This window comes from Conger conger, chromosome 4, assembly GCF_963514075.1.
Source record: "Conger conger chromosome 4, fConCon1.1, whole genome shotgun sequence".
NCBI classification, from domain to species: Eukaryota; Metazoa; Chordata; class Actinopteri; order Anguilliformes; family Congridae; genus Conger; species Conger conger.
Window position 1 is genome coordinate 28,907,797 of NC_083763.1, and position 25,568 is coordinate 28,933,364.

At 46.4% G+C, this 25,568-nt stretch overlaps 1 protein-coding gene across 4 annotated transcripts in view; it reads right to left on the reverse strand.

The window, feature by feature from the left end:
- Window positions 1–3,234: 3,234 nt before the first annotated feature.
- LOC133126304 (rho GTPase-activating protein 21-like) overlaps window positions 3,235–25,568 on the reverse strand; it is an 83,226-nt gene continuing 60,892 nt past the window's right edge. For all 4 annotated transcript variants that reach the window (XM_061238377.1, XM_061238376.1, XM_061238378.1 and 1 more), the window contains 17 exons: window positions 19,056–19,202; window positions 18,644–18,746; window positions 18,434–18,479; window positions 17,711–17,806; window positions 15,362–15,661; window positions 14,179–14,243; window positions 13,887–14,038; window positions 13,151–13,293; window positions 11,132–11,287; window positions 10,942–11,020; window positions 10,412–10,485; window positions 10,231–10,320; window positions 9,985–10,110; window positions 9,850–9,891; window positions 9,218–9,323; window positions 6,970–7,001; window positions 3,235–6,297 (listed from right to left, as the gene is read on the reverse strand). In XM_061238377.1, the coding sequence (XP_061094361.1) occupies window positions 4,714–6,297; window positions 6,970–7,001; window positions 9,218–9,323; window positions 9,850–9,891; window positions 9,985–10,110; window positions 10,231–10,320; window positions 10,412–10,485; window positions 10,942–11,020; window positions 11,132–11,287; window positions 13,151–13,293; window positions 13,887–14,038; window positions 14,179–14,243; window positions 15,362–15,661; window positions 17,711–17,806; window positions 18,434–18,479; window positions 18,644–18,746; window positions 19,056–19,202 (3,341 nt within the window). In that variant the 3' untranslated portion in view covers window positions 3,235–4,713. The remainder of the gene's footprint in view (window positions 6,298–6,969; window positions 7,002–9,217; window positions 9,324–9,849; window positions 9,892–9,984; window positions 10,111–10,230; window positions 10,321–10,411; window positions 10,486–10,941; window positions 11,021–11,131; window positions 11,288–13,150; window positions 13,294–13,886; window positions 14,039–14,178; window positions 14,244–15,361; window positions 15,662–17,710; window positions 17,807–18,433; window positions 18,480–18,643; window positions 18,747–19,055; window positions 19,203–25,568) is intronic.

Genomic DNA, 25,568 nt, shown 5'->3' on the forward strand with positions numbered 1-25,568 from the left:
TCCCAGGTTTTGGGACAGACAGGTAAGTGACCTCTCACCACCAGTAGGGCTCGGAGTGTGTGCCTCCCACTGTTGTTAATGCCACCCACTTTTTCTCTAATGGCATCACTTGAAAGCAAGGTCAGAACAGTCCATATGGTTTGTTTTCTCCAAGTTGGGAATACGGCCATCCGACTCATTCACATGTTTGGACAATTTAAAGAAAGCTTATACTGTATGAGTGGTTTGTTCTCTCCCAAACATTATGGAGGGCACTATATATGTGAAGACAATTAGCCTAGGGGAGACCGGGGCACAAACTAACATGGGGAACATTGAAATTGGGGGTTCTGCTTAGTTGCATTTGCGCAAGAATGATGGGGTTTGTTTTCACTTATTTATCACAGCAATGCACTTCTCAGATGTGAGTGGCAGGACAATATGAAAACTTCAAGAGTTAACAAATCAGTGTATTACCATCATACAAGTGATGCATTTTTTGATTAACTGATGTGTGAATGTATATTCCACATGGACCATGCAGTTATTCGGTCCATATTAGGACTCACTCTTATCCATTTCTTCATTAGACATTGTAATATGCAATTAGTAGCTATAGACTAAATATATCCCACTTCTACAAGACAATTATCAGAGGATTCACTAACCCTTGACTTACTAAAACAAGGAATCTTTCCAGTCCGTTTTCCGACTTTTTTGACGCCGTCTAAACTTGCCCCGTAGCCGGGGAATGTTTCAGTCCCGCTACTTTCAACTGATCTGTAATCTCCATGGATGCCCAATGACTGTACCGGCGGCCTATAGTCGGAGAAAATAGGCTACTTGCATCTTAGTCAATTTGCTCTGTATATATACATTTGTGTTAGGTTGTTAGTGTTAGGTTAAATAGCAGTACAACATCAGTAACACTGTTATTAGTAGTAGTGATATTTCTGCATGGCAAATAATTTACTTGTAGATGTAGTAGTGTAATAGAAAAACAACAGACCCACCTGTCATGACATGCACACTGCTTGTTCTGAGTTATTCACTCATTTTCAAAATAAGTGTGTTTAATTAGAGAATTCATTAATTCTGTGAAAAAACAGGTGCCATTAATTGTCCTTTATTAAGGAAGAAGGGAAGCAAATGTTTCACACATTGTTATAAAATATATTTCCTTCTGAATTGCTAAGTAAAATGGGCCGTTCCAAACATTGTTCGGAGGAACAACGTAATTTCATTAAAATGTTGATTGGAGAGGGGAAAACAAAGAAGTGCAGCAAATTATAGGATGCTCAGCTACAATGATCACAAATGCTTTAAAATGGCAACAAAAACCCAAAATACGCGAAATAAAACAAGCAACTACTGTTAAAATGGATCGAAGAATAGTCAGAATGTAAAAGATTCAGCCATTCATCAGCTCCAGAAAGATCAAACATGACCTACAATTACCTTTTTGTTCATGCTGGGCTGAAATACCTGTTTCTAGGCGCCAAAAACAATAGTTATGCAACGAAATATTAGTTCAGTAATTTAAAGTGAATTTCTTCAGTTTATACAGTGTTTGAGTTTGAAGAGAAAAATGTAGACTACCATTTTTTTTTAACAGATTAATATTCCTTTGCGTTTTCAGACTTAATGAAATTGTTAATGCTTTGATTTGGAATTGAACATGTAATGCTTCCACTACATTTGAAATATGGAACTAAAAGCTATTGAAAAATATTTGTTTAATTTGAATTTTTGTATTCATTTTTTTTAACGCACTGCTATTTATTTTAACATAACTGTATCTTGCTGTTAAGAGAACTGCAGTTTCTCCAATTCATGCCAGTACTGTATATGCAAGCTGTATTTAGTGCATTAGTAGCCTATCTTCTTGGCTAATATCATCCAGCTGTGCTCAATATCAGAGAGCGAAACGAGACTTACTTGTTTGGAGGGCCGGCTACGTAGATAGGTAGCCTAAAAATTAAGTTCAAATTTTTGGTCATGCAAATAACCAGGGAGAAAGTCGCATACACAACATGGAACCCAAACGCCCATTTCCCACGCAGTTCCATTTAGTAAGCGATAGGCTAAGCCATCAGTCATGTGAATTCATGATTTAATTGCATATGGTTTTTTTGAGCAACAGTTCATACGGTCACTCACTGCTGTGAACGTTTGGTAGCCTGTGCTACAATCTTCCCTGGTTTTATTTTGTCTAGTAAAACCTTAAATACTTGTAAGTGTCAGTATTTCTTAAACAGCGTGTTTAAAGTATTGAAATAAGTTACAGGTTTAATGGGGAATTAAAATTATAATGAACTTTTCGGCAACGTTTTATTGAAATTGAGAAGAAAATATGTTGGGATTTTCAAACGGATTTCTTATGAAAGTCGTCAGAGGTCTATTTATTAAAAAAAAAAAAAAACAAAAAAAAAAAAACAATGCCCGCCTTTTCCTCATGTCTTCCATTATATTCGTTGAGTACGGAAATTGCCAATCCAATCTGCAATATGCATGGATCCTAATGGCAATGAAAATCGTTTATTTGATTGCATATTAATGAAGGTGCACCACACCCACTGATAATATAGTGAGCATAATCAAACCCATTTACCGACTGGTGTCGCCCTGCTGTGTGGAAAATGTGCTGGTAGCAATGATTAATAAGACTGGTTGAATGTTTCTAATTCTATATGCTCTGCTGCTGCAGCCATCATATTTTATTTCTCATTTCTTGACAATCTTACTTGCTTGCCAAAGGAGAATGGATGATGACAATAGTGGGACCATTCTGAAATGTCCAGAACCAAGGGCAGATTCCATAACTGAGGCTTTATTTACATTTCTGAGAAAACACATATGACTTGCATGTCCCAGGTTTGTGCTAACCTGATACTGTTTATGCATATCAGTGACAAGTGAGAAACACAAAGCCTTAATGATGGAGCACTTGCATTGTTTTGAACAACTGCACGCATCTAGACACATCCAGTCCTGTCTTCAAGGTAAATTTAATAAATTATTGATTAAAGTATCTGGTGATAGTATCCTGGTCCTTGAGTTTCAGCCACTTTTGACACATTTTCCAAAATGTGCTTCATTCAAACGTTCAAACAAGGGCCAGCTTGTGCGGTGTGCAAATACTTTGTGTATGAATGAATTTGTCAACCGAGTGACCAACATTTAATATTAATTAGTCATGGATTTACCCCGGAAATCCAAACCGTACTCTACATTTGACACGACAATGAACAAATCTCACATAAAGACGTTTATTTCCAGTGTTTTGAAGGGGGCAGACCGTGGTTTGACCGTACACAGGCAGGATACAGTGGTCCAGTTTGAGGAAGTATCATTTCATGCAGCCTCACACAGGGTCAAAAGAACCCTGATGACCTGACCAGGTTTCTGGGATTCGCTCTCTGCATGCCTATGTTACAAATCTGGCATAGGGAGGAGGGAGGAGGAAGGCTAAAATATGAAAAACATACATTTAAGTCACTTTTTTCCCACAAATATTTAAAATTCAAGTCTCAATAAAATCCAAAACAAAAAAAAACAAAAAACAAAAACAAATCGAGATTTAAAATCTTTTAGAAAGTCCCGTTAAGTCCCAACTGGAATGCTTTAAAAAAATAACAAAACAATAATAATGGAAGCTCAGAATCTGCCTGTATTTGGAATCTGTAAAATTATTTAATGAGTTGTAGATAAAATTCAGTCATTCACAGTACATCACGTAGTTTAGCAAAAAGATGGTATGGCACCTAACTCAGAACAGATTCAAGACGAGGCACTTTCTTTAAGTGAACAGACATGATTTAAGGGTTGATTACTCCATTTCTCCCCTCCTGTTGGTGTTGTACTGCCAGGAATTGACAGAGCAATGGTAACACAAGCGCAGTGCGATACTGTACATGGCATGTTGAAACGGATGTGCTGTGTAGGTACTCCTTCGTCTTTCCTCATTTAGAAGTATAAAAACTTTTTTTTTTTTTATTCTCGTCCTGCTTGCAAAAGTGTCTGGCTGTTCTGATGCACTGCAAAAAAGCCTTCCACAGTACACAGCGCAGAAAACAGCCCGTACGCGGGCTAAACGGAAATAAAACACGTTTCAAGTACAGAGAGAAATATGTACACTTTAAAATGAGTCGTAACAAGCAACTAAGCTTTAGTCAATATAACAGCAAGCGTATACATTCTTCATAACGGTTACTGGGGGAAGAACTGCACCTTCACTTCCTCGTTAAAAAATGTTTTTAAAAATCCTTCTCTTCCATATTTAACGATAATTCTTCAGTAATACTTACTGCTGCAGCCTCTCCATTAGGATTGATGTTGAAGCTGAAGCGTGTTTACTTCAGGGGAGAATTATCCCCCCGTGTCTGGCTCTCTCAGTGTATCTGAGCTTGGACAAAGCAAGGAGAGCGTAAACCTCACCTCCACTGCTGTCATGGAAACCAGTGAAAAATGAGATTAAACCAAGGATAAAAAATAAAAAAACAACAAAAAAACAAAAACAAGAAGGTATATCCAGTTACGTCTGTTAAAACAGTGTATGTATATAAACATACATACAGTACATTTATACATTTGTATGTAAAAAATAAAAAAATAACTATTGTGCAGTTACCCTAATGGATATATGGACATACTCAGACCTCACACACGCGCACAATAAACACACACACTCACTCACACACTCACTCTCACACACACACACGCACCTTTGTCGTTTCATAGATACTGATGAAACCGCGAGCGAACGACTTGCGCGCCGGACAGTTTGTGCGGGTGCGCGTCCCCCGCCAGGCACAGGGGGCCTTTGTTCTTTGCGGGGACGCTCCCCCCGTTGAGCTGCTCCGAGGCCAGGCTGGCGGGGGAAGGCGAGGGCGGCCGGCAGCCCTCCCCCTGGAGCTCCGGCTCCAGCTCTGGCTCGGCGGAGGCGGCCGGGGCGTCGGGGCTGGGCTCCAGGCTGCCGGCCCGACAGCGCTCACGGGCGATCCAGTCCCGGATGGAGAAGTCCTGCGAGCTGCACTTGGGCCGGAGCCGGTCCACGGCCGAGAGGTCGCCCGCCCAGTCGGCCGCCACGGCCAGCTCGGCGAAGTCCTGCTGCCCGCCCATGGTGTGGCGGCGCCGGATGTTCTTCTTCTTCTTGCGCGGGTCGGCGGGCCGGGCCTTCTGCGTGCCCACCCCGAACATGTCGTCGGCCGACGTCTTGAGCCGGAACTTGAGCCGCTCGGTGATCTTCAGCCGCCAGGCGGGCTCGGGCCTCTCCCCGTCCCCGGGGGGGGGCGGCACGCTCAGCAGGCTGCCGGTGGACCGGCCCTTCTTCATCACCTCCAGGACACGGGACAGACGGTTGGGCTCCCGGTCGCCCCGGCCGCCCTCGGCGGAGGACTCGCTGTCCGTCTTCTGCCGCAGGGAGCGCCTCCGGGAGAGAGTGTCGCACTCGATGAGCCTGTGGGAGGGCAGGAGCCGGCGGGTTTCCGGCTTGGGCGTGGCGCTGCCCTCGGAGCCGGCGGTCTCGCTGCCCGGCGGGGTCCGTTCCCCGCCTCCCTCTCCCGGCGTGGGCTCGGAGCGCGGGCCCGCGGCGGCGGGAGCGGCGGAGAAGACGGAGAAGTCGCTCTCGCTGTCCGTCTCCACCGGCCGGCCCTCGCTCACCAGCTCGCTGCGCTCGTCGTCCGCCTCGTCGCCCCGGCTCTCCGCCACCGACCGCGCCTCGGGGCTCAGGGCGCTGGACTCGGCCCCCGTCAGGAAGGTGAGCGAGGACGTGGTGGAGTAGTCCGAGGTGATGGAGCTCACCTCCGCGCCCGCCGCGCCCGGCTCGGGCCCCGTCCACTTCCTGTCGGGACCCCTCGGGGCCGAGGCCTGGGAGCTCAGGGTCCCCAGGTCGGACGCCGGCTCGTCGAGATGGGACGGGGGATCCGACAGAGAGGACTTGGCGGCGTCCGGCGGGTGGTGGACGGGGTGAGGGGAGGGCGGCGGGGACTCGGGCTTCTCTTCCGTCGCCAACGAGTCCCGGAGCTCTGCTCCGCTCTTCCCGTTCTCCCGCCCCGGCCCTTGGCTCTCCTTCCTGTCGCTCGCTGCTTGCGTCTCGCCCGCACCACCCTGGGACCAGCTCGGGTTCTGGTTCTGCTTCTGGTTCTGGTTCTGGCTCGCAGGCTCCTTCCTCGCGAACGTGCCGTCCAGGTCGTCGTCCGAGCTGCTAGGCTGCGGCTTCTCCTTGGGCTTCTTTCGTTTGCGGCTGGCTGCAGCAAAGATGGAGGAGACCAGGAGATCTCTGCTGTACTGGTCCTTCCCGGACCCCCAAGACCCCTGCTGTGGAGACAGAGATACCAGTGAGCCTAGCAGCTGCTGAGGAAAACCCCTTGTGTTCCAACCTTCACACACTCTCTCACACACACACACACACACACGGTACTCCACCTGCTCCTCTGAAGGCACAGCACACACACACACAAGAAGAGGAACATTAGTCACGTCAGTGCAGTCTACTGTAGCATTTTATCAGCAGCTTGTGCGTGACGGGTCTGGAGCGAGTAAAGGCAAGCCGGGGAGAGAGCTGAAATGGGCCTTCTCTTCTCCATGAGCATTACTGACAAACAAAAGCCGTAGAACGCAGCCAGATGACAGCAGCGCAAAGGGGGAAAAAAAAAAAAGAGAGCTTTGAGATCTTCAAATTCAAGTGAAAAATATCCTCCAAGCTCAATGAATGCACAAAAAATACAAAATAAAACGCTTTTCATCGTTGCCTAACACCCGGTCATCCATTTTGATCCCTCTGCCGACAGTTTTACTGCAAGGTGCAAGCGGTTTTAAAAAAGATGGAGCACACTCAGCCAGTGAAAAGACGTAGGCGGTACCATGTTGAGGTGGAGTTGTTTGCGCTGCCCCCTTGTGGCTGCAGCCCCGTGACGGTTCTCGCGCAAGCCCTGGCGGGGAAAAACCCGGGCGCTTAACCAAAGCAGACGCACCTAGACAGGGACTCACCTTGGATTTTGTCGAGTCGCTAGTGGCCGAATCTGAAAGAGAGAGAGGGAGGGGGTAGGGGGGAGAGAAAGCGTTAGCCAGGTTGGGGCTAGCCCGTCGTGTGAGTGATGGGATGGATCGGGCACTTCTACGGACACCACAATGTGAGAGGGCTGGAGGCAGGAGACGCAGAGACCTGCGGTGGTGACTGATGAGGTGAGGCTGGAACAGCTTGCGCAGACAGGAAACAGGAAGCAGTCATGCACACAGAACCACATTCGCCAGCCAAGGCATCCTTTCCTAACTCCTACAGTACAATGGCAAAGGGGGGAGGTGGGTGATATGGTCTCTTCACCTGGCCTTTTGAAGTATGAGAGTGTGTGCGAGTGTGTTTCCATTCGTTCATTCTTAACATAATGAATTACAGTATGGGCCAGTTCTCTGCTCCCAGAATACAACATTCAGTGTGGTTTTACTCCTCATCTCCCCATTCAGAAGCTATGTCGACTTGTGCTCACTGTCAGACCATATTCATTGCCTTTTTAATAGCACAACACATTTTTTTCTCAATACACGCCATTTGCTGTCATGCAACTACCTTATTCGGGGAAGGTCACCATTAAAGTGTCGAGTTTGCTCCAATGAATTATGAAAGACCTAGTGGAAACCACTTTCTTCCCGACAATATCTCCCATGGTTTGATGTAGTGTGATTAAGTGGATTAGGAAGTGATATTAATAACTACATGGCCTTTTCAGGTTTGTTTTCTCTGAAGCAACTCATGCACTAGCGTTAAACCTTTCAGTGAACCGGTATGGCAGTCCTGTGCGGTGAATGAGGAAGGTGAGCGGGCGGATGAGCACACAGGTGCGAATACGCAGGCAACGACGTGGAGTCAGGACTGACGATGGCGGTGATGATGCACAGTGGTGGATGTGGAAAGGAGGGGGAGGAGCACAGAGGTCAAAGGTGACACAGATGATAGGGGGAAGAAAGGGGCTAGCTAAGAGAAGAGCCACTACATGAGAGGATGAGGAAGACCCTCTACAGAGCCAGCTAGGAAACTTCTCACGTTACGCATTATTTTCTTTCTTTTTGTCCAGATACTCTATTTTTCCGAGTATTTAATTCAATTTATTTAGCCAATTACATTTTTTTGCTTTATTTTGACTTCTGCCAGTTTTTCTGGCTGTTTTAATCTGCAAAGCAAAGCGAAAGCTCAGCCCCCCACCACACCCCTGTGAGAAAACATGGCGGGATGGCTTCATGTGCGGTAAAACAACATCCGTAGACCGTACCATGCTATTTCTCCTCGCGGACTGCTTCGGAGATAACGAGAAACAGCAGAAAGGCTTTCAGAGAGTTATTTACTGGTCTGTGTGAAGAATGCTTAGATAGAAACGTACAGCATGGACAGGTGTCCATTTTGGCTTTTCGTCTGGGTTTTTTTTTTTTTTTGGTCGTCATTTTCCTTTAGTCCAATTCACAAGAACCTGGGGGTCCTGCAGACTAGGCAGCTACACGGGGGACAACAGTCCTCTTTCTTTCTACAGCTCCAGCTGTCCATCAGCGATATCACAGACTCCATCAGTGACATCACTGTGTGATAGACTCCGCCCACTTGGCCTGTTTAGAAACCGGTATGTGTGAATGCTGGGAAGACCATTCAGACACGCAAAGAGGAAAACTAGAGACAGAGGGATCACTTTTTCTCGTTGTTTGGGGGGGGGGGGGAGAGGAGGGGAGGGAACATGCAGGGTTAGTGCAGCAGTGTGCAGAACTGCACAGCTCGCGTTTAGAGGCCGTCGGCTGTAAAACGCAGAAGGGGAAAAAAAACTCCACACAAACGGAAACGCGTAACTGAACCAGTTACGGCATTTTAAGCCAAACAAAGAGGAATAAAAATGAATTAAACACTACATTAATTAGAAAACACAGACACATACAGACGTTTTTTTGTGGGTTTGCGTTTCCTTCCAAAAGGACGGGATGAAGCATGAATTAAACGTAAATGAAATGGTGCTTATCAAAAAGAAAGAAAAAAGTAATAAATAAATGCAAATAAATCGGTGAACTCACATACACATTTCATTGTTGTCCTGCACAGAACAAAGCAATGGCCATTTCCTCATCGCAAGAAAAAGAAGAAAGCAGCCGAGAGCAAACTGCCCTTCCGGTCTTCGCAGAAGGTCTCTCACCGTGGCGAAGGTGTCGGTGAAACGGCGGCGTTAAGCCGCCCCGCGGGTGGCCTGCTGCAGCGTTAAGTTACCTGATACGTCGCCGGGGGAGGTGCCTGTACGCCCGATGTTGGTGAGCAGGTGGTCGATGTTGGGCACGGGCTGGGACTCCACAGCGTTCTCCTGCTGGGCGCTGGTCTGTGGGCGGCAGGGAGAGAGGTCAGAGGTCGGCATGGCCTCTACCGCAGCGCGGGAGGAAAGCAGGCGACGGCGTCACCTGAACCGGCAGGGTTGAGCTAAAAAAAAAACCCACAAAATGGCTGCCCGCCTTCACTTAGACCTTGGGCCTGATTTACCAAGACCTTGAGCACGTGCAAAACCAATAACACAACCAAGGATTGGCGCAAAACAAATGCCATGATCAAGCACTGGTCATGTTATTGGTTGTGTATGTGCAAAAAGTTTTTTGCATGTGCTAACGGTCTTAGTAAATCAGGCCCCTTGTGTTCAAAAGGGCCATCTGCAAAGAGGAGACCAGCTTTCAAAAAGTTCAGGACTACACACGCTTCACATACTTCATAGGTAACAGACTTATAAGCTTCTGTGCGCGACTGGCCAACTGTCAGGCCACACAGGAACGTGAAACAGAGAGAGGGAGCGGGCAAAGAGCAGAGTGCTGACAGACAGAAGGGACGCTAACAGCGCCGGTCGTCCATATACACACCATGGGCTCCTCACCGCCGTCTTCAGTGAAAAACCAACTGTACTGCAAGACAAGAAAAAGCAGCCATTTTAGTCTCAGCGGCGTGGATTACTCACGGCGGTGATTAACGGGCAGGTTTGTGGCTTTGGCACTTACTTGCTGTATGAGCGTCTCCACGATTTTGTACTGGTCAGGCATGTGGGTGACCATGTGGGTCATGTTGTCCTCGGACGTCCTGACCAGAGTCGGGCCAAACACGATGGCCAGGTTCCTGGGCTCCATCTGAGTGAAAGAGTGAAAGAGTGAGTGAGTGAGTGAAAGAGTGAGTGAGTGAGTGAGTGAGCGAGAGATTGCTAGGTAACAGTTATTCTCACACAAAGACATACAAATGCGACACACTACCTTGTTTTTCTCAGAGTTATCAGCCACCGCTTTGAGATGAGCAGAGAGGAACTTTAGTGTTTCGTAGTGATGATCTGGCAGCTCATGGAGCTGAAAAAGAGTGGGGGGGGGGGGGGGGGGAGAAGGTGTCACCCTCCATTCCTTCACACAGCTTCAAATCCAAAAATAAAAACCTGCTCACCAGTCTTTTAAGAACTTTCAACCTCTCCACTGCGTCTTCGGTTCTATTGGCTTCTATAAAATCTGCATACTTTTCTGTTGAGAAAGAAAAACACTTTGTACATGAAAAATGGAATGGCTGTGTCCATTCGTGTGAGCATTCAGGACTGGGTACACAAAATCTGCAATTAAGAGATTCCTTTGTCACTCACTAGGGGGCACACTTTATCAGCATTTGGCCAATTCCAGAGCTCAGTGGCCTTATTTGACTTGGTCAAAAAGAAAACACTGCAGCATTTTCTCCGTTGTCTTTGATGGAATCATTTTCTCAAAACAGAAACCTTTCGACATTGCATAGATCCACGGTCCATGTCAAAAACCCAGACTGAGTTATAACTTCAGGGATTGTTGATGTTTTCATTAATTCCGGTATGAAACCAGAATGAAACAGAACCGTTCAAATGCTACATTAAAAAAGTGTGACTAACTATCACCAGATGTTAAAAAGCCAAAGCCCTCCAGAAGCGTGTACATGCCGAGTCTGGACCATACCGTTTGTGAAAAGGGGTTCCGGAAGCTTCCGGAAGAACGATTTCAGTAAACTGCTGATCACATTGAGATCCCTCCATTTCTGCAGGCAAACAAGGAGAAGAAAGAGTGAGAAGAGAGGAGGCTGAAATGGAGGGAAAGAGACATACTCGAGACAGGGACAGGAGGGGCGGGGGGACAGGGTCACACTCACGTCCTCTTGGATGTCGATGTCATTCATGCCCTTGTTGAGCTCCTCCTGCATGCTGGATATGGCAGCGTTGTTCCCTGGGACTCTGTAGATCCCAGTGTACTCCAGCCCTCGCTCCTCCACCAGCTTACAGCAGATCTCCACTATCAGAGGCACAAACTGAAATGCAAACATAATACTATCAGAGGCACAAACTGAAATGCAAACATAATACTATCAGAGGCATGAACTGAAATGTAAACATAATACTACCGGAGGCACAAACTGAAATGTAAACATAATACTATCAGAAGCACAAACTGAAATGCAAATAAACACATATAATGCTCACTATCAGAGGCACAGACTCATTCATTTGACTCATTTGCAAATGCGTCAATCACCCAATTGTCAAAACAGGAAGCAAATGATGACTGAAATTGAGGCACTCACGCACCGACACAAACTGAAATGCAAATAGTCACTAGAGGCACAAACTAAAATGGAAACACAATCAGAGGCTCAATGACTCAAATATCCAAAACCTAATTTTCTGGAGATGGTGTTGACATTATAACTTTGGTAAAAATTTTATCCATTTTAAAATACAGGTTTTTTCACAAATCAGATTAAGATTATAATCACTCACTCAACTCGATTACCTCACAATTTCTCTAGGACCTACACCAATGGAGATAGGGCAAGTTGTGGAGTCACGCAAATTAGTGCAAACTTTGTTAGCCCATATCTCCCAGATTAACACTTACGATATAAAAACATGCATGATGTCATGATGATTATATGCAATCAAACTGGAGGCATTACGTGTCAGTTAGCAAATAGGCACAAAGGTATGAACCAACCATATCAGAGGCAATCAATCAGGGGATACCTGATTGGTCAAAAGACATCACTGCTGACCATGCTAGTAGCTACAGTCATAGTTTGTTCATTAGCCGTTTGCCTGCCTGTCTATAGTGCTTTTTCACATTTTTTTACTGCAGCAATACTTACAATAACTACTCCATGAAACCTATTGCAATGCAAGAAGATATACCTGAACTGACACTTGAGTGATATACTCAAGTGAACACACTTTTTCAGAAAGCAGAAATGATTTTTTGCCACCATACAAGAGGGCCTACTAACTAATCCACATCATATTGAGGCCTAAGCATTCGTGATGGGGAAGTCCTGCGAATAAAATGAAGGGTTGCATATGGGGTATCCATTACATAAACCTGCTTAGTCTGCGTAAAACTGAGGATAGTGAAATAATGTCTGAATCACCTTAGGTCTCTAAGGGCCACTGAAACTGGGCTCAATTCACACCAAGCCCTGAAAACTGCATAAAAATCTACAACCAGTGAGCAATTTATTAGGTATTTGAGACATATTTTTTAGATTTATTCATACTTCTGCTGCTGTAACCTATCCTCTTATAGGTTTGATGTGTATTCAGAGATGCTCTTCTGCATACCACTGTTGTAATGTGCGGTTATTTGCAGTACTGTCGCTTTCCTGCCAGCTTTTACCAGTCTGGCCATTCTCCTCTGACCGCTCTCATTAACTCTCATTTCTGCCCGCAGAACTGCTGCACACTGGATGTTTTTCACACCATTCTCTGCAAATTCTAGAGACTGTTGTGTGTGAAAATCCCAGGAGATACTCAAGCCACCATGTATGGAACCAATTATCATCCACGATCAAAGTCACTTAAATCACATTTCTTCCCCATTCTGATGGTTGGTGTGAACATTACCTGAAGCCCCTAACCCGTATCTGCATGACTTTCTGCATTGCACTGCTGCCACACAATTGGCTGATTAGAAAATCACACAAATAAGTAGGTGTACCTAATAGTCACCGATTCTATTCACTGAATATGTTCAACTTACAAATAATCTCTGCCCCTCCAACATTCAAATGTCATAACAGATACTCCATCTAGTAAACAAGACATTCAATCTCAACTCCTAAGTTTGTATGTGGGTGATATATTTATGAAAGCACAGTAAGCGTGAGAAGAGGAGGGAGCTTTACTCTGTTAGTCTGGGCTGGAGGGCAGTCGTCCAGCCGCACTCCAAAGGTGACTCCTGGTGAGGGCTTCTTCTCAAAGGGCTTCCTCATCAGGCCTGGGATGCCTTTCCTCCATGTTCCTTTATCCTTAGGAGGACTGCACTCGTCTGCAGAGAGCACACAGACAATATAATCACTGACACGAATGCTCGTGCATGCACGCACACACACATTTATCTATCCTTAGGAGGACTGCACTCATCTGCAGAGAGCACACAGACAATATAATCACTGACATGAATGCGCACGTGCACACACACTCTTATCTATCCTTAAGAGGACTGCACTCATCTGCAGAGAGCACAGACAATATAATCACTGACATGAATGCGCACACATACACGCACACACACACACTCATTTATCTATCCTTACGAGGACTGCACTCCTCTGTAGAGAGCACAGACAATATAATCACTAACACAAAAATGCACACGCACACCTTTACCTATCCTTAGGAGGACTTCACTGGTCTGTAGAGAGCACACAGACAATATAATCACTGACACTAATGCACATGCCCACACACATGCAGCTTAATCTATCCTTAGGAGGACTGCAGTTATCTGCAGAGCTCACACACCATTACCTTTATTGCTACAAAGAGTAGCCCTTATACCGACACATGCAGACATGCAGACAGAAGGACGGAGACGGACACAGAGACAGAGAAAGAGACAGAGACAGAGACGATGTGTACCTTTGTGCATGTTCTTCCTGTCACAGTCCTGCCTGGGCGAGTGAGGGCTGAGCAGGGCCTTGGTCTCCCCTTTCCCTCCCAGCAAGGTGTGTCTGATACTGAGGGACTGGCGAGAGGGCTTCGGCGACGGCTCTGTCTTACCGCTGGGAGGACTGACATATACACGCACGCACACGCACACGCACACACACACACACACGTTAAGCACCGTGTGATGACACTTCAGCACTGCTGAAGAGTGTGTGAGAGTGTGAGTGTGTGTGCACATGCGTGTGTTCTGGCTTGCCCTTACCTCATCAGAGTGCTGTACTCCTTAATCTTCCTACTTATGAGGTCTCTGCTTGTGACACCTGCGTTCTAAAATAAAACAAAGAGAGGGCAATTAGCTCATCCGTGGCCTCTCGCATGAGCTTGTCCATTTCAGGGCTGTCAGAATGGTGCAGTGAAAACATAATCCCAGGAGACTTCACACTGGACTCCACTACCCAGAGGGCTTCAGGGGCCCAACCACATGACCCGTGATAGGACAACATTTCCTTCTCATCAATTAACTGCACGTTTGATTTGAAAAACAGGGCAGGCTGTGGAAATTCACCAGTGTGCTGGGCATAAATTCAGACTAGGTAACCTTTATGTCTTCGTGCTGGGTAAAGGAACTCCTGTGGGGTTCACAGGCTGCTCTTTGCTCTTCTGAACACTGGAGCAGCGGGGAACCCAGCTGGCATGCTGTGTGGGGCTACACCGCAGGACCTTTCTAGAACCTTCTTCTGTACCTTCTGTGTGTAACTGTATGACCCCCCCACCACCCCCACCTGCTGCCATCATCCCTTCCCTACATTCTTTTCCCTCCTTCCCTACATCCATTAAGCTTTTCCACAGCACCATTAAAGGAGGCCAATCAACATGTCATTTGGAGTAAATAGAAAAACAAATTGAGGCGATGTACGGACATAAATACAGAAATAATACTCCCTGCCACATTAAAAGGTGATAAAGGTGAATTTCTGGGGAATAAAAAAAAAATAGTGGGATGCAGAAAGTCATCCTTCCTTTTCCTTACCATCCCTCTATTCCTCTAGAACAGGGATGGCTAATCCCAAAAATTGCGGGTGCAGGTTTTTTTCTTTCCCTGCACTACGGCACCTGACCTGACGTCTCAAGGTCTTGATTGAAGACCATGATTAGTTTTCCATGTACGCAGCCAGTTGACTAGTGGTTAACTGGGACCAGGAAGGTTGGTGTTTCAAGCCCCGGTGTAGCCACGATAAGATCTGCACAGCTGTTGGGCCCTTGACCCCATATTGCTCCAGGGGTGATGGTCCCCTGGATAGTCCAATCAGCTATAAGTCACTTTGGTTAAAGGCAGCAGCTAAATGACTAAATTATGAATCAAGCATTGGAGTGCTGGGCTGAAAGAAAAAGCCACACAGGGTTCGTATGAGATCGGACACCCCCTGCCCTAGTACAGTATGCACCTCCTCATCCAGGTTGCTGTTCTCCTGGATGACTCTGATCCAGGAGAGCATGTCCTCTCGGTCCTCTGCCTGGAACAGGTACTCGCAGTCCGAGGTGGTGAGCCGCAGCACGTTCTTGCGCTTGGTGTCGCTGTAGGAGATGTCGATCAGGCAGGCCTTGATGCTGATTGGCTGCAGCTCCTCCTCAGACTGGGAGGTGGCCATGGCCAGCCCCTGCTTCTTATCCTTGTACAGGCAGAGAGAGTGTCCCCGCAGGGCGGCGTACATCTGCTTCCACTGACGCATGCCTCCCCCCACCCGCTGAGAGGGACAGAGGCAGAGAGAGAGAGAGAGAGAGATGGACAGAGGCACAGAGGGAGAGAGAGAGAGAGATGGACAGAGGCAGAGAGAGAGAGAGAGAGAGAGAGATGGACAGAGGCAGAGAGAGAGAGAGAGAGAGATGGACAGAGGCAGAGAGAGAGATGGACAGAGGCAGAGAGAGAGAGAGAGAGAGAGAGAGAGATGGACAGAGGCAGAGAGAGAGAGAGAGAGAGAGAGAGAGATGGACAGAGGCAGAGAGAGAGAGAGAGAGATGGACAGAGGCAGAGAGAGAGAGATGGACAGAGGCAGAGAGAAAGAGAGAGAGAGATGGACAGAGGCAGAGAGAGAGACGGACAGAGGCAGAGAGAGAGAGAGAGAGAGAGAGAGAGAGAGAGATTGACAGAGGCAGAGAGAGAGAGACATGGGCAGAGGCACAGAGGGAGAGAGAGAGAGATGGACAGAGGCAGAGAGAGAGAGAGAGAGAGAGAGAGAGAGAGAGAGAGAGAGAGAGAGAGAGAGAGATGGACAGAGGCAGAGAGAGATGGACAGAGGCAGAGAGAGAGATGGACAGAGGCAGAGAGAGAGAGAGAGAGAGATGGACAGAGGCAGAGAGAGATGGACAGAGGCAGAGAGAGAGATGGACAGAGGCAGAGAGAGAGATGGACAGAGGCAGAGAGAGATGGACAGAGGCAGAGAGAGAGATGGACAGAGGCAGAGAGAGAGATGGACAGAGGCAGAGAGAGAGATGGACAGAGGCAGAGAGAAAGAGAGAGAGATGGACAGAGGCAGAGAGAGAGAGAGATAGAGAGAGAGAGAGAGATGGACAGAGGCAGAGAGGCAGAGAGAGAGATAGATAGAGGCAGAGAGAGAAAGAGAGGCAGAGACGGCACAAGCGTGAGCGAGAGAACCAAAAAAAATAACAAACATATCATCAACCAACTTACTCTGAGGAGACCATGAACACTAACAATTTATGGAATAACTGGAATTCCCTCAATAAGCCCCACCATGAAGAACTGCCCATTCAAAATGGGGAAGCTTAAGCAGTTTTTTCATTGTACAGTAAGTAAAGTGTACTGAAAATCTTTCAACTGTGTTGCAAAGAAAACACTCTATTGACAATCCAAAAAATAATATAATATAGAACATAATTGGATATAATTAGAATATAATTGGAACTACTCACTGGTTTCAAACAAGAACAAAATGATACACACGTTAATAAATACCAAATGTTGTAAAATGGTTGGCATATCCTGAAAATTAATTTCAATATACCCTAGAGAGTGATTTAGCCTTTCAGCGTGTCAGAAGGCAGGGAAAGCTGAGACTCTATTATCTTCAGTTTCCAAAACATGAAATACCCTGGGGCATCCCAGGGGCATGGAACCCAATTCTACAGCACTACATCAGGTCACACCCAGGTCACAACTTGGCCAATCTGTGTTGCATCTAGAATCCTGATTTCCCCGATTGAAAATCCAGCATAACGCTGCTCATGAGGACCTTTCCTGTGGACTTTTCCCATAGACTCTAAATCCGATGCTGATTTAAAGCTGGGTTGGTGCTAGATTTACCCATGTTGCAAAGGCCATGGATTTTCATGTTGACAACATTGCCAAATGCTGGGAGAAACAAAGTGTAGCAATGTATAGGCTACAGATTCTAGAATGTGCTGGGATCAAGATTTTCAACAACAGTGGATGCTCCGGAACTTAAGTAAATATTTTCTGTGATAAACACACTGCCTTAGTAATAACTATAAAGAAAGCATGACAATTTCCATACCGACACGACTATATTGACTCTCCTCGAGTACTTCTCAGATTAAACAAAAATTAGTTGAGTTGGTGTACTCTTGAAAAGACACTTTGTCACTGAAACTAAAATAAGTAAAACAAAATACTACTAAAAAACTCAATAGATATAGGAGTCGAAAATAAACATGAATTAAAAACAGAACAGATAAACAAACTGGAAGTGAACGGAATTTGAAATGAAAATAGAAACAAAATAAACTCTAATTCAACAATCCAAAATTATAAGCACCTTGAAGTGGAGCACTCCTTCCTTGGTGGAGTCGCTGAAGATGTCGGAGGAAGAGTCCCTCCTGGACCCGGAGTCTTCGGAGGACCGGTCCGCTGCCTGAACAGGAGAGCACGGCGTTAAGACAGGTGGCGGACGGCGGGAAAGGGCCAAATCCCGCATGGTCAACATCCTGACGTCCCGAAACGTGCTTAATTCGCGCCGTTCCCTTTCCACTCAGTACATGACGAGGAGCTGAGGGCTCCGACAGCTTTTCAGAGGACCCACTCATCTCAGAGCCACCGGATGATCAGCACCATGGCTTCTCAGGGAACTTAAAATGCACTATCGCAGAGGGGGATTTTCAGCAAACTCCTGTTTGGTTCCCTTTTTGAAACGGCTCACCGTTTTGAAACTTCCCTTTAACACGCCAAACGAAAACAATGAAAGGCAGTAAACAAGTGCAGTGAAGCAGCTTGTTTGCGCCGGCAGCTAGTGGTCTCTTGTTGAACTGCATGGAGAGATAGACAAGCAGAGCTAACAGGCTAACCTTGCTGAACTGCATGGGTTAGACAAGCAGAGCTAACAGGCTAATAGGCTAACCTTGCTGAACTGCATGAAAAGATAGACTAGCAGAGCTAACAGGCTAACCTTGCTGAACTGCATGGAGACAGACAAGCAGAGCTAACAGGCTAACCTTGCTGAATTACATGGAGAGATGAGACAAGCACAGCTAACAGCACTGACCTTCCTTACGCTCTTCAGACCGGGTATGTGCTTAATGGACGTCCTCCTGTCAGGGGAGATAGAAGGGCAGGGCTGCATTAGACACTGTGCTGCATTGGTCACTGTTAACAGGGACGCGCCCTCTAGCCTAGGTGCCAGCTGGCAGGGGGTGCCACTCTAGCGTCAGCCTGGACAGGCTGGGAGGGAGGAATCTCCCAGGAGGTGACTTACCCCCTTCCCTCCTCCCTGTAGTTATCCAGGCCCTCGTCGTAGGATTTGGACCGCTCCGTTTTGGTGCCGGACTCCGACTCCAGGATAGAGAGCCGTAGAGAATCTGTGTGTGTGTGTGTGTGTGTGTGAGGGGGGGGGGGGGGGATGAGTGACAGTTAAGACAGTGGCTGCAGAATAATAATAATTTCAGTTTTTAAACCCAAAGCGCTAAAGAAAATAACGACAGCGGTGTGGTAATCAAGCGCGTGTTTTCCGCCCGGTCAATTATTACTTGTGTTTTCCCAAATCTTACCGTGCATTCAGGGAGTCGTCGTTTCCCGGACAGCCAAGGAGACGATCGGCCGAAAGAAAAGAAACCCGGCACACGGAGCAAGAGAAGTGTGGACAGCCATTTCGGAGCTCGGCCCCTTACCTTGGTCGTGCGACAGCTGGCGACGGATGAGAGGAGAGGGGGACGTGGGGCTGGGGGGTATCGTGGTGATGATGGGCGTGACCGATATCACGGCGGAGGCAGGAATGTGAGCGGTGTCGTGGTCGATGCTGGGACTGGACGGCTCGTCTGAAACGGAGAGGTGAGGAGCGGGTTATCGCTCGGGATCAAGGGGACGGGCGTCGATTAACGCGCTCGCCCCGCCCTACTACATAGCGCTACGTCGCGTTTGATTAACAATGTGGCTGGCCCTCGTTTACCGAGCCGCCATAAAACAGGGAGCGGGCGGAGATAAGGTCCTGGGCTCCAGGCGCTTCCTCCGCTGGAGCAGAAGAGTCCCTTTCACTGACTGAGCTCACCCTGCCCGATAAGCTGATGGGTCGAGCGCTATCGGATTCAACACGCAAATACAAGAGAAAGTGGCCCTGGTGCCACTTCAGACGCACTTGCGTCACCCTGTCACTGGGTTCTGTACACCCAGCTGTGACAACATCGGCCAACAAGCGTGACAGAACACCGTAATGTACCTCCAAAACAGTGGTCCTCACACTCCTGGTCCTGGAGAGCTGCAGGGTGTGCTGCCTTTTCTTGTTACTCAGCACTTCATTGAACAGTTAAAGCAGTGAATTACACACACTTCACCTGGTGTCTTGGGTCTGAATTGGCGAAATCAAAAACCAGCACATTGGCAATCAGCACACAGCAATCCTGCGGCTCAGGACCAGGAGTGAGGACCACTGCTGTAAACTCTCCAACCATGGGAAAAACAGGTCTGGATCATGCGTGTTCTAGTGTAAGTGTGACAGGTTTACCAGTGACAAGCCAGGCAGCCTGCTATACACACTATAATACCATTGTTTAAATAAGTCGACACCGTCTTGGTAGCAATTTCAGGTTTGAGGAGTCACTGAGAATGCAACATTTGTGTAACGCTGTTACGTCGACTCAAGCATCCACGCAAACATCCACCCACGTCGTCTGTGGCTCGTCACACAGAAACAAAGAGCAAGGTAATGACTACACTGGAAATAGACAATATCATCGTTGCAAAGTGCTGTCATTTCAAAGCTTCCCGAAGCCACACACTGACACTGCCCCTCTCAGTGTAGTGTAAACCTCAGCTTCTGATGTCTGCTTCTCAGAGTAAGCGCAGACAATTACTGCTTCTGCTAATTTAAAGGAAAAGACAAACTGCTGCAGTAGCCAGACAAGATTAGAGAAGAGTATACTGTCAAGATTCTCATGTTTACATAATAAAATATTATGTCCACAAAATTAAAAACAAATTATAACAAGTGCTTTCTCTCTGCACTATCAATGTGAAAAACAAAGCACTAAATTGAAAACACAATATGAAACAAAAAGAAACAAAATGCAAAGTAAAAAGACAAAATAGAAACTTAACACACAAAACCTAATCGAAAAAAAAAAGAAAAAAGAAAATTGTGTAAAAACACAATTAAACACAAAACACGCCATTATGCAATCCGCAGTCTTTCCAGCATGACCGGCAGAGATGAGATAAAACGCACCCTAAAAAGCTAACCCCCAACAACGAATGTGACATCCCCTTCACATTTTAATACAGAACCCTGTCCCTAAGCACTCTGCCCAGAGCTTTGCGTGAATCGGCTCTGGAGCCGTCGCCTACCGTGGACCTCCACGATGGGCTGGTACGAGCCCTCGCAGTCCGCGCACCTCAGGCACCTTCTCGGGCCCTCCAGCCAGGCCCCTGGGGACCCCCAGCAGGCCCACAGGGGCCCGTTGCTCTCCTGAAGCCAGAGCATCCCAGCCAGCAGCATGGTTCTTCAGCCACAGAGCCCCAGCCTGGATGAGTAGTCTGACCTCATGAGAGTGCATGTCGCTGAAGAGGGGAGGCGCGACTCTGACAGAGCCCCCTTTCTCTGGAGCTGGGCTCCGGGTGGTGCTGCCGCGGCTAAGAGTGATGCAATGTCCGCACCTGCTGCTGTGAGGCTGTGAGTGCTTACTGCTCCGTCCTACTGTACTACAGTCTTACTGCTCTGTCCTACTGTACTACAGTCTTACTGCTCAGTCCTACAGTACTACAGTCTTACTGCTCAGTCCTACAGTACTACAGTCTTACTGCTCAGTCCTACAGTACTACAGTCTTACTGCTCAGTCCTACAGTACTACAGTCTTACTGCTCAGTCCTACAGTACTACAGTCTTACTGCTCAGTCCTACTGTACTACAGTCTTACTGCTGTCTTACTGTACTACAATCTTACTGCTCTGTCTTACTGTACTACAGTCTTACTGCAGTCTTACTGTACTAGTCTTACAGCTCAGTCTTACTGTACTACAGTCTTACTGCTCAGTCTTTCTGTACTACAGTCTTACTGCTCAGTCTTTCTGTACTACAGTCTTACTGCTCAGTCCTACGGTACTAGTCTTACTGCTCAGTCCTACTGTACTACAGTCTTACTGCTCAGTCCTACTGTACTAGTCTTAATGCTCAGTCTTACTGTACTAGTCTTACTGTACTACAATGTTACAGCTCAGTCTTACTGCTCAGTCGTACTGTACTACAATCTTACTGCTCAGTCCTACTGTACTACAGTCTTACTGCTCAGTCTTTCTGTACTGCAGTCTTACTGCTCAGTCTTTCTGTACTACAGTCTTAAAGCTCAATGTTACTGTACTTGTCTTACTGCTCAGTCTTTCTGTACAACAGTCTTAAAGCTCAATGTTACTGTACTCATCTTACTGCTCAGTCTAAAGGCCAGTTTATGGTCCAGCGACAGTGTTGCTCGACTGAAATCACAGAAGGTTCATGAATGTTCTACTGTCATCTGAGACTGTGGTTGTTGTCCTAAGCAACTCAAGTGATCAAGAGTATAACCCAAATGTTGCTGCGACCAGCGACATCCAATGGACGTCGTCGGTTGCAACGGCACTCCATCGCTGGAATATAAACTGGCCTTTATTGAATTCCAGTCTTACTACCATAGTCTTACTGTACTGCCAAGTTGTTGCTTGGTCAATATTGACATTTAAATTACATGCAAACCACTACCATAATACAATGAGCAAAAACACTGAACCTAATGGGTTAACTGGGCACACCACGCTAATTCATTGCACACGTTTCTAAAAAACCACATGTACAATTTCTGGAGATCAAGTCACGCCACACAGTGCTGCTGCATCGGCAGAGAACATGGGGGGCTCCACCTTCTGGGAAAAGATGGTACTGCACCAGCAGCAAGGCGGAAGTCTGGACTTTCCTTGTGCACAAGGAAGTGAGGGGAGTGAGTAAATTCCCAGGAGAGTACCGGCGGCGAGAAGACATGAAAAACCCCACGGCAGGAGACGCTGACTCATAAGCCGTGATAGCACAGGGGTGGCAGGTAGGGTTTCAGCAACACCTCTAACTATTTTAGGTGGTCTGGCTTTGGCGGCAAAGCCGCAGGTGGCCCTTGGTCTGTCACTGTGAGGAATGGCGTCGTACATGGGCGTGACCAAAAAATGCACCGTTCATGCCGTGGTCTCCATAACCTTGAGATGAAAACGGTTTCTTGTCAGTTATCTGATTTAATACCAACCGTACAATCTTGACTGCACTGTGTTGAGCTGTCCGTGGCTGTTTTAAGACTTACAGCAAACTACCAATTCATCTGACATTTTTGTGTAAAATCCAAGCTGCCCTCGATAAGGGCCTCAGCCAAGAAAAAAACAAAAAACATCTACACCACCCAAATTGAGTTAATGCTCGGAACAAGGATTCAAAATTAAATCCATTTGCATTTCTGCATGTCTGTATTTCATCTTTGGTCGATCTATGACATTAATAACAGTTATTATTATAGTCACAGAGGCCTGAGGCCACCGGCCCACAATCTTCAAACCCATCTACAGTTGAGCTGTTCATCTTAAAAAGTGACAAGCAAAACAAACCCCCACCCATGGATGCAAACTCAGCAAGGCCTGAGATGTCTAACACTCTGAAGAATAGTTACTCTTAGAGGAAAACTTGAGCTACGATAATATATTATTCTTAACAGGTCCTTAGAAGTTAGGATAGTAAAAAAAAAAAAAAAAAAGAACAAAGTTTTTCAGCATTATGTCACTGACATTTAAGCAGTTGTAAGCCAGGCTAAACCGTTTTTTACAGCACCCCATACAAACACATACATAACAGCCTGACAAACGGCAATAGGCAGCTCTGAACCCAGGTGAGTAAACATTGCCTCAGCGGTTATTCTAAATACTGATGCTTGTGAGGCGGCTCCGACATGAAGGTGCTGAGCAGCTGAAACAATGACCTCATTCATCTGCAGATATTATTTCCCTCATTTCCTGCGTACACCAATTCAACAGTGTTTTATACGTTTGAATGAATCATTACTGCGGAAAGTTCATTGTTAAGAGGGTGCTCAATGATAAACCAGTGACCTTCATCTGAATATCAGCCCAAACAAGTCAATGATCTCTTAAAAAGCCATGAAAAACAAAGAGCTGAGAGCTTCTAGCAAACATACACCCCATAACTGAACATGGATGGATCCATTGGCATTTGCCACCTGCCTTCACAACAGCAAACTCACATGACGGCTGACTCAGACGAATGCAGTGAGGGTGTCTAGACGAGAAGGGACAACCCACGGGTCTGTAAATAGGGTGGTGCTATCTTTGAATTCCACTGAAAAGCATATTTCACACTGAAACACGACAACGCCAGACAGGCGAGATGACGCACGCCATTCATGTCAGTGAGGGCAAACAAAATCCTGCCTATGGATTTTGCCAAACCAGTTCCGTTCCACCAGGTACAAACGGGAAACAATGAAGCCTTGAAGACCTTAACAGCAGCAGCTAATAAGTCAATGAAATACATATATATTTATATATTATACACAAACTAGCCTGGGGTCGAACAAATCGTTCATGTCCTCCCTGGAGTGTTTACACTCATATGGCTGCTCAAGGTATACTGTGAGATGGGGGGGGGGGGTGGCAGGAAGCACTTAATTAACTGAGCTAGCGAAGACAAAAACTGAAGAAGAAAAAAAAAAAGCTCTACTTCCCCATAGTTACCGTGGAGAAAATTGAAATGACTATCAGTCCCAACAATGCGAATGGTCGCCGTTACACACCCCTTGTAGATTGTGAACGAGCGTACGTGCAGCTCGAGTGCCTTGGAACGCGTTGCCACGGGCGATAACCCAGCAGAACATTCAGTTAGCGTTTCAAGTTTCAACTTTTATTTGTGATATGCAAATAAAGTACTAGTACTAGTACACTGGACTTCTTACTCCCACACCCTTCCCACCAAATACAAGCATATAGAACACAATATGAATACTATAATATAAATGTAATTCTAAAAAACACAATGGAAGTATAAAATCACAATGAAAAACAAAAATAAATAATGGCATTAAGTGGCTCTTGCAGTTAAATGTCAAAGGGGCTAGTGCAGTAGGTAAAACAGTATGCAATGGGGAATGGGTTATTGGAATAATAAGCTGCAGTGTAAAGATGTCCACGGGGAAGCTCTCTGCATGAGGGGGAAATTTGGGTCTTTATGACACAAAATGGTGTCTGTAAGCACAGGCTACAATACCCTTTCTGCCTACGGTGTTGAGCCTGGCTCCTGTATTATCTACTGCAAACAGGGCCGCCATTAACACTGCCAAGCCCAGCAATGCACATCAATGCTAGTGTTCATATCTACCGCAAGACAGGGGCTTGCCTATAACTGCTAAAACATGGGCTCAATTTATAGAGTAGTCCCGCAAGGCTTATTACAGCAACTGTTAAAATGATGGGCAGTGGTTTGTGTATAGTGCAGCCCTGGGTTGGATAACCGAGCATACCAATATGTCGGCTTTCTCAGTTACCGCCATGGTAGCTTCATGGTAGATTGGTTAATAGTAAATTCTATTGAAATACTAATTTAAATTTGAGGTGGGGTAAAGGGGAATTGTTCCTGCTGTTATGGTGGGTATGGTACTGCAGTGTACTGGAGTGGGGCAGCAGAACCGGGAACTGTACTGCGGTGGCTGTGGGACTGATTCCTAAATGGAGCACTGCTGTCGTACCATTGAGCAAAGGAAATTACCTGAATTGCTTCAGTAGATACGGATGTTTTATAAAACAAATACAAATGTAATCTCCGTAAGTCACTCTGGATACGACGGTCAGCTCAATGCCTTAAAACTAATTCTACCAAGTGGCAGCAGCATCCACAGAGCACACATAGGACATGTTAAATACAGCCTACATGTCTATGAGGGCACTCTGCTTGACAGATCCGTGGGAAGGTCATGGGAGTCGCGTGCTGGATGGGTTACTTTTGCTTTGACTCTTATCCTTGTCTGACATCTTTATATGGACACTACACACGGGGATCAGTGGAATGTAAATCAGCACTTTGACAGTTGCTGTTATGTGTCTCTGGCGATCACATATACGGTAAACTGTGAAGAACGCAGTTTAAGTAATTTAATTGTTGGTGCTCCTCAAAATTTTGC